Source organism: Argentina silus, assembly GCF_951799395.1.
Source record: "Argentina silus genome assembly, chromosome: 21".
Classification (NCBI taxonomy): domain Eukaryota; kingdom Metazoa; phylum Chordata; class Actinopteri; order Argentiniformes; family Argentinidae; genus Argentina; species Argentina silus.
Genome location: NC_139675.1, coordinates 11,890,045 through 11,903,330, shown reverse-complemented (window position 1 = coordinate 11,903,330; position 13,286 = coordinate 11,890,045). Strand labels below are relative to the sequence as shown.

Sequence of the window (13,286 nt, the reverse complement as noted above, 5' to 3'; positions counted from 1 at the left end):
ACATTGTTCACTGACTGACAGACAGAGGAGAGCTGTGATGGAAGCTCTCTGACCAAAACCCATACAGTACATTCCACCCCAGGCCAGTGTGCCCCAGACCTCCCATCTCTCTAGTCTCTGGCCCTGTTCGAACAGGGCCTTTGTATAAAACATGGTTCACACTGACTGACAGCCGGCACACAGAGGAGTTCCTATATTCCACCCCAGTTCCCCTGACTGTTGAGTTATGTGCTGAGACATGACACCTCTGCTTGTTTGGTCAGATCACATGACACGGGGAGCTCTCCCTCTCCCATCGCCATACTCCCGAGGCCAAGGACTCACTGCTGGAATCACAAAATACCACGGAGAGAGAGCAGGGCGGAGAGAGCGAGCCCAAACCCACCCAGCAGGCTTACACTGACCCAGAACTAAATCAATAAATAGAGCACCTATCGGTGCCTTCAAACACAAACGGACTGTTTATTATTCTGAATGAAGCTATCTGATAAGGGCCTTGGCCTCTCCAGGCGTATGTTGCTAAAGATAGAATTTTCTGGATTTAAACCAGACCAAGTGGAAAAATCTGTGGTGCTCTTTTGTTTCTGGAGCTAAAACTCTTGGGTGTTCAGAATGCTATTAGAGACGGTAAAGGTGACAGGCGCTATGAGAAACATGTCTGAATGTCATCACAGCTGGTTAAGACTTTCCCCACAGTCCTCCAGTTTAGGTCATCTATCTATAGTCTTTAGCCACAGATGGCACTTGAAAGCATTTCATGTTTTCCATTGACAGGTGAAAATGGGTGTAGTACAAAAGGCACATTGAGCAGAGCTAATCTAAAGACAGTTATGCATGAAAAGGCTGGGACACACCTTCAAACGAAATTCCAGATATTCGATAGACAGTGAATTCATGTGTCAATCAGTAGTTTAAAAGGGTGGAGGCATTTGGACCCACATCACTAACCAATACGGCAGTACGAGTTGTGGTCACAAACAGGCCTCAGACCACACTAAAACAAACACAGCTCGGAGCCAAGTCTCTGAAGACATTCTTGCTTTCCAAACATGAACAATCGATGTATCATTATCTCCATTATGAGCCAACGCAAGGAAATGGCTCATCAATATGACCAGTAACACTCAAGACAAGCCAAGACGAGTGAAACTCAAGTGGAGTGCTGGTTGTCCGAAAAAAACCAATACAGTGAGGGCAGGGATAGTGCAAGATGAAGGGGCGGTTTCATCCCACAGCCTCTCTCAGGCAGGCTGTCATGGCCCCAAACCTTTTGTAAAGAGACACAGATGAAGATGGTATTCTCCATCTGACACTTCCGTCACAGCTGTGAAGGAAGACCATTGGTCTCCATCATAGATGGTGCGAAAAGCAAGATTAAGTGTTCCGTCCTACAGGCTCATGCCCTAAAAGTCATTGGAAAGAGAGGGAATACTATCATCGTCATCTGACACTTGCCTCATAGCTGTGATGGAAGACCATAGGGGAGACCTAAAAGACAATATCGGGAATGTGAACTTCGAAGAGCAAGACCGAGGAGTGTTCGGCCCTTCAGGCACTCTGAGAAACGGTTTGGACTGCCATGGTCCTAAAACCTTCCGGAAAGAGAGGATACCATCATGTGCTTCTGACACTTGCCTCATAGCTGTGAAGGACAAAGACAATACTGTGAAGAGCAAGAATGAGTGTTGGGTCACACTTAGAAAACCTCTTGGAAAGACAGAATACTTGGAAAGACAGAATACTACTAATAATCATCTCCACTTGTCTCATAGCTGTGTGGTTGATGATGGGAAGACAATACTGGGATAGTGAGAAGAGCAAGATGAGGTGTCGTGAACAGCAGACAAGGGTTGTGTTCCAGGTTGCACACATTGCAGTCAGGCTGCACAGACACAAACAGGAATATTAACACATCTTTAATATCCATGGAGTGGAAACTTGGTTGCAGCGTATTACAGTGAAAACACACACAAATCACTCATACAAAACTGACAGGTTACTATGTCATATGGATGTGGTTCTTCAAATGTTAAAAACCTCAAGGCATTGTGAGATGGGATGATCTGTGCAGCACGACTTCAACAAGCGTGACTATTTTTTGCCATCAGCAAAACAACCAAAAGCTATGGCAGAGGTTCATGTTCAAACAACCTCAAACACAGGGATGGTACGAGGAGCAAGATGTGTCAGAAAGGCTCTTGGTCTTTAAACTATAACAACAGTAAAACAGCCTCAAGCAAACAGTCCAAAAGATACACACAACCCCTCCAAGGCTTGGGATTCTCACGTTAGTTCCTTCTCAAGCCACAGAATAACCACATTCAGTACGACATGACTGTTGCCAGGGAACCAGTTAGCGCTCCTCTGCCAGTCTGGATTCCATTAGAACCTGATTTAAACCATTGTTTCAGCATCAGGCCTCTTCTCTCCTCTCCCTTGCACAGAACACTTGGTTTGGAGGAAGAAACACACTCAGGGTGGCCATGTGGAAAATGGGTTTTGGGAGGAATGCTGAATGGAACCAGAATTCCCCCATTTCTTCTCTATCCCGATTCCAAGATATTTTTAAAAGAGTGAGACTTCCAGTTTCTTAACAACCGTGATCCTCCATCAACCATGGGAGGAGGGGGAACAATACAGACTTATGGGGCTCGTTCTCCATGTGGTATCAATAGGACCTCAGTACTCAGAAAAGCGGTGGAATTGTTGTCTTTTCCCCTTGTCTAATCACAGGAGGGGAAGATTGTTGTAACTTTATTAAGTGTGTAAGAAACAACCTAGGCTAGTTTCCATTGTAGTTGTTTATTCAGGAGTACATGAAGAAAATAAATCAGTTCAGCAATGAGAGAGAATGGAAACGCAGCTAATCATTTGACACATTCTGGGATAGAACCATTAACGGCCAGTTTCCTGGATACAGCTTAAGTTTAATCTTGGACTAAAAAGCATCTTCAAGAGATTTTCCATTAAAAGTCAACATGTGATTTAGTCCAGGACTGGGCTGTCAGAGAAACTGACCCAGATTTTAGTGAAATATTTACAAGTAAAATACATGCATTGTACCTTTGCATGTAATTTATTCGACATTACAATAAAGTGCCGTTTTCAAAATATGTCTATATTTTACAAATGCTCACACGCACATATACACACTCGCACATATACACACTCGCACACACCTTTACTGGAAACAGCTGCTAGTGCCATTTCATGGGACTTGTTGTAGTCTACATACAATATGGTCCTGGGATAGGCTCTGTAATGACACAATTCCAGAACCACCCTGGAAAACTGAGGCCAAGGTAAAGATATAACCAAACTGCAATAACAATGTGTTTCATTTTCTGAGAATGCAAACATGTTTATGACTTTCATAAATTGTAGATTCAAACATCCGCTCTTGTACACAGAGCTGCATTGTACAACTGCAATTCAAACCAGAGTTCAGGTTTTTCCAAAATATTACATTTTTCTTTTTATTACAAAGCCAGTTGTAATGTCGTACCGACTACAATGCAAGTTAGTGTACACTTCATGAATTTGTCTGATTTCAACCTCAAATTGGCGTAATGAAATATTTACCAGTAAATGTGTGCTAGAGGAGAGAATATTGCCGCAAGGTATTACCTCAAATCAAAAATGGTTCTTCAACCTGTCCCTGTAGAAGAACCCTTTTTGGTGCCATGCAGAACCCTCTTACATCAGAGGGTTCTCCATGTCACCAAAAACAGTGTTAAGAAGATTCTGCAAGACTGTACATAGGTCAAGATGGCTCAACACAGATATCACTTGTGTGTTTAGGTTAAATGTTAAGATCGACAGTAATTGTAGAATGAAGGACTGTGGAATAAATGCAAGATCAAAACACAGAACAAACGAGAATAATGGGTGCAAATGTTTTGCCATCATTCAAAGGTCAAAAGTCTTTTTCTCAGTCTATACCTGTATCTCCCCATCAAGGAGGCTAGCAGTGTGGGGCCCTGTGTCCAACCTGACACCCCCCAACCCCCCCATCCCAAGGCCAGTCTCTGAGACCACGGGGGATACGTTGGGGGTCCTGATGGTGAGCAGCGATAGAGAGGGGGAGAAGCTGGGGGTCATGGCAGAGGGTGTGAGCCCAGTGTCCCTACCCAGGGGGGAGTAAGCGTACTTGGGGTAGGAGGGCCGTCGACTCAGGGTGGGGGGCATACGTTGGGGAGGCATCCTGGGGGGCACGGCTCTGATGCCCGCCTGTGCCACCCCTGTGATGAGGGGCGGGGGGTGCATGAGGGAGTGTGCCTCAAACGCCAGCTCCTCATGGCCCCCTTCGAGCTCCTCGTCAGGCAGCAGGCTGATGTCTGTGAAGACAGAGGCCAGAGGCTGGAAGCGTGGCTCCCAGTCCATGAGGTAGTCCCAGGCATAGCTGCCTCGGAGCTGCTCCTCGGGGCACACCAGCGAGATCATGGACCCCATGTTCACCCCCAGGGACACCTGGCTGTTGGAGAGAGAGACATAGCCCCTGGTTCTCATGCTCTCCTCAAGATCTCTCACTCTGAGCGTCTGTGGGAGCATCCCCTCACCCCCACCCTCCTCCCTGAAGTTGTGGAGGCTCTCAGAGCTCGCCATCGCCGGAGCGATGGATGCTCCTAAGGCCCCTGGTCCTGTGTCCACTGAGCGGTAGGAGACGTGGTCTGCGTCCTGGGGGATACCAGAGTCGGGAACCCTTTCGCCCTGGGCAGAGACGGATCCCATCCTCTTGCGACATGGATACTGGTTGATCATCTCGATCTCCTGGTCCTCCGCAGTCTCGCCTTCTGCTGAGCCCCGACCACTGGAATCTGAATTCCTCAAGGGACTGGATATCTCCTTCTTCACCCTTAAATCAATCGGTCCCCTCAGCTCGTGCAGGCCGATGCTGATGGCGTGTGACGTTTGGCCACCGGGTCGGCCGAGCGTTCCGTTGCTGCTACTACCACCGCTACCGCCGTGGTGGTTGAGGTTGGAGGCGAGCGTGGCAGTCTTCTTGAGGGTGGCCTCTTTGGTCTTGTAGCAGAGGACGAGGGCCACGAAGCTGAGGAGGAGGAGGAGGAAGATGGTGAGCGCAACGGTGAGACTGACCGTCTGGACGCTGAGGGAGACCCTGGTCAGAGCCTTGGCCGAGTTGGAGATGTTGATCAACACTACACAGGAAGTAGATCTAGAGTCCAGTTTGGGACTAGCAGCATTTATAAGCAGCTCTTCTGTATCCTCTTCAGCAAAGCCGCTTCCTCTCCTACGGTAGACGGGCCCTGAGACGATAATGGCGCCGGTCGTTTTGTTGACTGAGAAAAACGGCGACGGGGTGACGAGAGAGTACTCCACTAATCCATCGAGTCCTCCATCGTGGTCCATGGCCATCACGTGACCAACGGTCAGCCCCGTCCTGGCGTTTTCAGGCAGTCGAAACTGGTACTGTCTCTGGGTGAAGACAGGGCTGAACTCATCCACTCCCTCCACAGCCACCTGCACCCTGACCATCGCCACCTGGTCGCCTGGGTCCCGAGCCTCCACCACGAAGCAGTACTCGTGCTCCCGCTCGTAGTCGAAGGTCTGGCGGGTGTGGATGTCGCCCGTAAGGGGGTCGATGGTGAAGGCCTCCTTCCTGTCAGGGTTGCCGCTGCCGTAGTCCATGTAGCAGGAGGAGAGGATGGAGTAGGTCAGCTGGCCGTAGGACCCAGCATCATTGTCCATCGCGTGGAGCAAGCAGGCTGGAGTGAAGGCCGGGAGGTTCTCCAGCACAGAACAATTGACCATAGGGAATGTGAAGTAAGGGGAGTTGTCGTTCTCATCCAACACAGTGATGAAGACCACAGTGAAGGAGACTCTCCGGCTCCTAGATTCGCCCCCGCCTCCGTCGGACGCTTGGACGGTGAGGGCGTATTTCACGTCCTCCTCATAGTCTAGAGCGGTGTTAACTTCTACAATGCCGGTGTCAGGTTCGAGACGGAGATGGCCCTTGGCATTCCCCGAAATTATGTCATAGCGGACCTGACCGTTGCTTCCACGGTCTGGGTCGTGAGCGGTCACCTGGACCAGTCTGGTTCCGGTGACGACGCTCTCGCTGACCTGGACGTGGTACTCTGCACTGACGAACGTCGGGGCATTGTCGTTTACGTCCTCCACGGTCACCATGATGACCGCGGAGCTGTTGAGCGGGGGCACGCCTCGGTCAGACACGGTCACAGTCAGCGTAAAGCTCTCCGTAGCCTCTCTGTCCAACACGCCACACACAACCAGCCTCCCTACTGCCCTCTGTTGGTTCTCAGTGAGTACCACTCCCTCCTCCATACAGAACCTCTTCTCTTCATTCCCCCCCGTGATAGCATAACCCAGGTGGGTGTTTTCGGGCGCCCAGTCCTGGTCCTCAGCGGTGAGGGTCAGTAAGGTCGTTCCTACTGGGGTATCCTCTGGGGCAGTGACCCCATAGCTGTCCTGGGGGAACAGGGGGGTGTGGTCATTGGCATCAAGGACCAGGATGTTAACAGAGGTGAGGGTGGAGCGTACAGGGTCTCCTCCATCTCTGGCCTCCACCAGGAGGGTGATCATGTGACCACTGGTGACATCCTGCAGAGGCTTGTTAGTGAACACTGACCCTGCGGAGAGAGAGAGAGAGAGAGAGAGAGAGAGAGTGAGAGAGTGAGAGAATGTTTGTAGTTAGACATTGTCTCTAAATAACAACAAAAATTAATAGCATTATTTTCAAACAAGTTCAGAAGTGCGTCATCTTACAATACAATGCTTTCTCGATTTGCCTGCAGAGAGCTTTAAATACCAAATACATTGAATATTTTACGTACAATTTCTTTCAAATTAAATGTACTGTTTTATCACCATTATCAATATACTTATATATTATACTTATTTGCGTGAATACTGAACTGAAAATATCTACTTTACCTTTGTATTCTGTAATGACTTTAGAGGCTTGTCTCAGGGGCTATACTCTGGAACTGGAACACTAAGGGCCTTTGACTTTGGTGGACCAGGCTTGTGTGACTTTGCCTGAGACATGAAGACTTGCCTAGGCTATAGGTCAGTGGGCTAAAATAGTATTGCAGAGCATGTGAGAACCAGGTTCGAACTCTGTCGGTCACACTGTCAGTCAACTTGCTGACAGTTTTCACAATAAGAACCATATGAAGTTGTGTTTTTCAGTGGAATTTTTTCAGTAAAAGTGCTCTTTAGATTACATTACTTTCCAAGAGAGACTTGGCAAGATGACACTCTGGTTTTGTAAATGCTGTTGGCTTAATTTTGAAGTATCCCTAATGAATGAAATATCAAGTATGTTCATTGCTCATGGGTTGACAACGAACACACACACACACACACACACACACACACACACACACACACACACACACACACACCAGGTAAATACTGTACAATGAGCCAAGTCATTTTAGTATAGCTGCTTTTCCAGTTATATTGTATGTCATCTAGACACACATAACTCACAAGAGTGGAACCCATAAGGGGCTGGAACACGAGGAACCATGAAGGAACTGTGCCAGTATCACATTTCTGGTTCCAGTTAAGATTAAGAGACAGTTTCTGAGAGGCTCAATTTTAAATGTTGAGGCAAATCCAACTGTTGCTTCCCTTTTAGTAACTCTCACCGCATAACATGGCCGATATCTCCTTGATATTGAAGTCTGGCCTCAAGGAGGAGGCTACAAATCACCCTTGAATGATAGAAGGTGGGGGGCGCAGAATGCCAGACAGCTTTCAATGTCGTTAGTGGTCTTGTAGGCTTCAGCACTCTGGTCTGGTTCAATACATCTCCTTTACTGGTTGGGTAGTGTGTTGACTTAAAGGGCCCACATTAGTCATTTTTACATTTTTTAGCTGATATGACATCCTAGTGCTGCACTGTGTTATTGCAAATATGCCGTGACATACAGTATGACATTTCTGGTGTTTCCGTTCTTTGAGTACTTTTTTAGTAGAAAAGCACGGCCGGGCTGACGGGGCCTTTATCTTTTTGTTCTAAAAGCCCACTTTAAAGGAGAGATTCATCAGGAGACCTCAATACCTATGACCTCTCAACGCCCCTCTTTGTTTCACCCTCAGCCTTCTCCAATATTACACCTCCCTCCATTTCCTTCTCCCACATTCTTCCTCTCTTTCCCTCTCCCAGTCTCTCTCATTCCCTCGTTCACACATCCCAGCCTGTAAAAAGACAAACGATGGCAAAACCTAGGGCTCCATATGGGCAGTTTGAGTATGAACACTCTGGATAACCCTTGATCTGGAGCAGGACTGGGCATAGACTTAATACTGTTGGCACCAAAACCTAATTTCTTGGCACAAGTAGTAAAATAAGTCCAGCCGCGCCAGAGAAATGGGATTTTAAACGAGGGAATATAAAAGACGAATATAAAAATCACGCTGCCAGACAGTCGTAAGACATGAACCTTGGACAGCACACTCAGACAGCGAGCGCTTTTAAGCTACATTCGACAGGCCGATTCATTTGAATAAGACTGGAGGCCTATTTTGTATCATCACTGGAGGATAATATCCATTGTTCACGGGCCCAGCTATCTGGGTTCTGCCTTGGATTTCTTAGTGACTTGTCCTTGGATGCTGCTGTGTTTTGTATGAGGACGACAATGGGCCCAGTTCCATACGGCCTCCACCATTAGTTCACTTGGAGCTTTAGGAGACAGCAGCTTAAGTTTCTCCGTTGTTACCATTGCAGCAGCAATCAATGTAGACCAAGGAACAACGGATTCTACCGATGACAACGTTTCATTTAGGTCAGAATGTTCGCTAGAGGTGCGTGTGTGCAATTTGCACTTCCAGGTCCATCAAAGACTTTAAACGATCTTATAATCTGAGTTGAGGTGGGGTTTACACTATGGTTGGGCGACCACCTCTACGACCCCTAGACTTACCGTTGTCTGGGTGTATGTAGAAGCCCTGTAGGGGAGAGGAGAGGAGTCTGTAGGTGACTTGGCCGTTGAGGCCCGAGTCTCTGTCCGTAGCAGACACACTCAGGACCAGTGTGTTAGCAGAGGCCAGCTCCGGTAGCGCCACCTAGAGGTGCAAACACAGGGTCAATAGCAAATCATAAATGATTGTACAGCTACCATAAATATAATTGCATTCAAAAACATCAAAGTTGACTTCTATAAAATGCAAAACTGAATAAGGCAATGGTAGGATATGGAAGAAACAAAATAGTCAACTGAACACTTCTTGATATGATGAAAATCATTTCTCCAAAACACAAACTACCATATGGGCAGAAAGGGGTAGCTGTACCTGGTAGGACTCCCGCGAGAAGACTGGAGCATTGTCGTTGACATCCAGCACGTGAACTTTCACCTCTGCTGAGGTCAGATGGAGGGAGTCAGACGCCCACACCTTCAGAGTGTGCTCCGTCTGCTCCTCACGATCCAGGGGTCGTGTCAGAGTCATGACCCCGGTGTAGAGATCGATGGCAAAGCTCCCATCCACGCTGGTGTTGTCAGAGAAGCTGTAGGTGAGGGAGGAGCTGAGGTCCACGTCGTTGGCCATCACCTGGGTGACCATGTACCCTGCCGGCAGATCTGGAGAGGAGAATGATCGATAACACTTTCTATGAGGTACACACACACACACACACAACACAACACAACACACTGTAACCCTGGCACGTATGATGCCTTATGTCTTTATCATGTATCCATTGTGTTTTCTCATTTCTTACAGAGACTGTATTTCAACTGACAACGTAGCTGAGTGCAATGCAGTCATACATGCTCATACACGTCTTATAACATGCTACAAACACAAAGCCAGGCAGACACGATTTTCACAAACACAGACGTTTCCAACCAATGAGAGGGTCTTACTGCAAGACAAATTCTCCATGTCATGCTGTCTTGACGCAATGTACGCTGCATGAGCAGACCGGATGGTAGCCCTCACACTGGGAAGGAGCCCCTCTCAACCTCCCCTTTAATGTTTGAGAATGTCTTCCCATGCACCAAGACAAAACCTAAACCATAAGGATAATTTGGACGCAATATCCAGCTCAGCAGGGACTGTCTATTCTTAAAAAGATTTGGAATTTCAAATGATCATGATGACTTTCGCTATATATATAAATATATATCTATATTTAAAAGGCAGACCTTATTTTAAGTATTCTATAGTACGGTCCCAAATGCAACTTGCATTTTGTACACATCATCCTGGATTCCCATTGGTTGACTTCCTTAATCGCCCCTTTGAGCATCTCACACTGCATGAGTAGAAAAGACCCAAAAAGTGTGACTGTCAGAATTCAAATGAGACATGACAACATTTACATATCTGCTGTAACCGTGGATCATCTGATCAGATCTTCTATTCATTTCCGTGGGTCATTTGTGCGGGTCTTCTCTTCATCCTGTGCGAGTCAAGGTGTCAGGTTCACCCCAGATGACCCGCGGTTACAGCAGATATGTAAATGTTGTCATGAGAACTTTGGAAGAAATTTGTGGCTGAAATCGTGTATGCTCTATTTGCTGAAATATCACCTTACAGACATTCCATCTATCAAGTGGAAGACATAATAATAATTTCAACGATCACGTGTCTTACTCTCTGCTACGACCACAAGTTCCATGGGGGGAATGGTGGGGCTGTTGTCGTTGACGTCTACCACCTGGACCCTGACTGTAGCCGTGCTGCTCAGAGAAGGGCTGCCTTTGTCTGAGGCCTGGACCACCAGCCTGGAGAGAGAGAGAGAGAGAGAGAGACACAGACAGACAGACAGACAGACAGACAGACAGACAGACAGACAGACGCGTTTCATTTACAGAATCATCAATAGTTTCTCATGTCTCTGGCCTGCAGGACAGGCCTTGAACACAAAACAACTTCTATATTCAGGGCTGAATTAGAAAATAAAATGTTTGATGAAACACATGAAAGGAATGTTGCAAATATATACTTGTAAAATGACGTAATCTCCCGATCCAGAACCGCGTTGGTTGCCAGGATCCCTCGCACTGAGTCCATGACGAACGCGTCGTTAAGGTTACCAGACACGATGGAATACTCAATCTGGCCGTTCACACCACTGTCTGCATCAGATGCCACCACCTACAACGACAGGAGGGACCAATGGAACCATTGTACACATGTGAGTATTACTCTACTTCATTCTATTTACTTGGACAGGGACAATGCACATTGATCTACACTTCCCTAAATACACCAGATTTAGCCAGAAGGCACATTTTCATCCTGGGCAGTGATTCATGACGTCAGCATTTTACATTTACATGACAGTGCATCAGCAGACGCTCTTATCTAGAGTGACTTCCAATAAGTACATTCGTTCCAAAGCAAATGAAACAAATATGCGTCTCAATGATCAAGAAAAACTTTCAATAATAAATAAGTGCCACGAGGAAGAAAACAATTGTTTTATTTTTTTTTGGGTGCAAAAGTACAGGTTTCAGCACTCAGCAATCAGTCTCACCTGCATGACGTAGGTGTTGTGTTGCTGTCCCTCCCAGACGGCCGTCCGGTAGTAGCCCTGCTCCATGGCGGGGGGGTTGTCGTTGATGTCCTGCAGGGACACGGTCACCCTGCAGTGGGCCGTCTGAGCGCCGCTGTCAGCCAACACCACCAGGTGGAGGAGTCTGCCCTCCTCGTAGTCCAGATGGGACCCGTCGCTCACTGTGATCTCACCTAGAGCGGGAGGAATGAGGGGGGATGGGGGGGGGGGGAGTGTCAAGCATCTCTGTATGCATTGCAGTGCATCTGTGTTATGCATCTACCCGGTATGTTTTGTGCGCATCAAATGTATACATGTTGCTTCGCATGTGATCATGTATGTTAGCACTTTTATTTTTTTCCCCGAAATCTGTGGCACATTTAAAATATATACACACACAAATCATCAAAGAGGAACATGAAAGACTTAGTGGGCATTGAAAAGGGGGGACTGGTACTATTTGGCTCTTCAGCCTTCATCTCTGTAGCCACACAGTATGGGGGCTCAGAGAGAGACAACACTTCATAACACTAGAGGGAGAGAGAGACAGAGAAAGAGAGAGAGAGAGAGAGAGAGAGAGAGAAAGAGAGAGAGAGAGTGCAGTCCAAAGGGATTGTAGAAGCCTTGCCTCACTAATTGCACACAGCATAGGGGCTCTGAGAGAGAGTCTGGTCATAATTAAACCAGTCTGGCAAATGCCCCTGACATCGTCCAGTACAGCACACCAGACCTGGGTTCAAGTGCATTTCAAATACTTTCAAATACTTTGCTGCGCTTGACTGAGTGTGCCTGGCGCAATGGAACCAATGGACTTGTCCCAAAAGTACTAACCCCCCATCCATCTGGCACTCCCAGGCAGACGCTCAAAGTATTTGAAAGGATTTCAATGACTATTTGGATCCAGGTCATAATGAAACCAGGATGGCAAATGCATGGATGTCGTCCAGTAGCATAATCACCATGACAGTCTGTTCCTCAGACAAAGGACGAGACCACATACCCACTCCTGTCTACTGAGGACAGCACTAGAGAGATGGAGGGGGGGGGGGGGTGGGGGGGGGAAGAGGGAGGAGGGTGGGGGAAAGAAAGAGAAAAGCAGTCCAAAGGGATTGTGGAAGCCTAGCCTCACTAATTGGAAGTGAAGGAATAAAGTCCTTTTTCGGGAGAGGGATCTGAGGAGATGAAGAGCTGGGGTTAGTAGTCTGGATGGAAGTGTGGAAAGCTGGACGGATGGATGGAGAGATGGAAGGAAGGTAGGATATCGGCTCTGTGTGCTCCTGGCATCTAAAACTGACCTGAACTAAGAAGAAAGCATGTTTGGAGTTCTTGCAGGCAATTGATTGAGGAACGCTCGTTGGCTAATGCTGACCGGAGCACACAGGAGGTTAGCTAGGGCTTGATCTAGACAGATGTGGAGTGGGGGGGGAGTGGGGGGGGGGGTGGAGGAAGAGAGGCGAGAAGAGGGATCTTGTGGACGGATTCGGGTAAGTGGCACCTCTCTGGAGGATTCTTACCTGTGTGTGGGTCGACAGCTAAAGCAGCGTTTTCGTTACCGCTGAATATGCTGTAGTCAATCCTCTGTCCGTGGTTGTTTTGGTCGCGAGCAGCAACGTTTCCCACCAACGTGCCTGTAAGAAGCAGAGATCAATGAGACAATATTAGAGATATTGAACGGTTTGACTTTCAGACCGTGGTGGCTGACTGATGTCAGTCTCGAGAGCTGGGTCCTAACCTCACCTTTGAACACAACCACTGTGCAGCTTCCTTTAACATTGGTACTTTCACACAG

The 13,286-nt window shown here is 47.5% G+C and overlaps 1 protein-coding gene across 1 annotated transcript in view; it reads right to left on the bottom strand.

Annotated features, from left to right (window-relative positions):
- Positions 1–3,936: 3,936 nt before the first annotated feature.
- The window catches only part of dchs2 (dachsous cadherin-related 2), a gene marked incomplete at both ends in the record, with an annotated part of 31,853 nt that continues 22,503 nt past the window's right edge, over positions 3,937–13,286 (bottom strand). The window contains 7 exons of the mRNA XM_083693199.1: positions 3,937–6,611; positions 8,919–9,060; positions 9,289–9,575; positions 10,594–10,724; positions 10,946–11,097; positions 11,480–11,691; positions 13,012–13,125. Of these exons, the coding sequence (XP_083549325.1) occupies positions 3,937–6,611; positions 8,919–9,060; positions 9,289–9,575; positions 10,594–10,724; positions 10,946–11,097; positions 11,480–11,691; positions 13,012–13,125 (3,713 nt within the window). The remainder of the gene's footprint in view (positions 6,612–8,918; positions 9,061–9,288; positions 9,576–10,593; positions 10,725–10,945; positions 11,098–11,479; positions 11,692–13,011; positions 13,126–13,286) is intronic.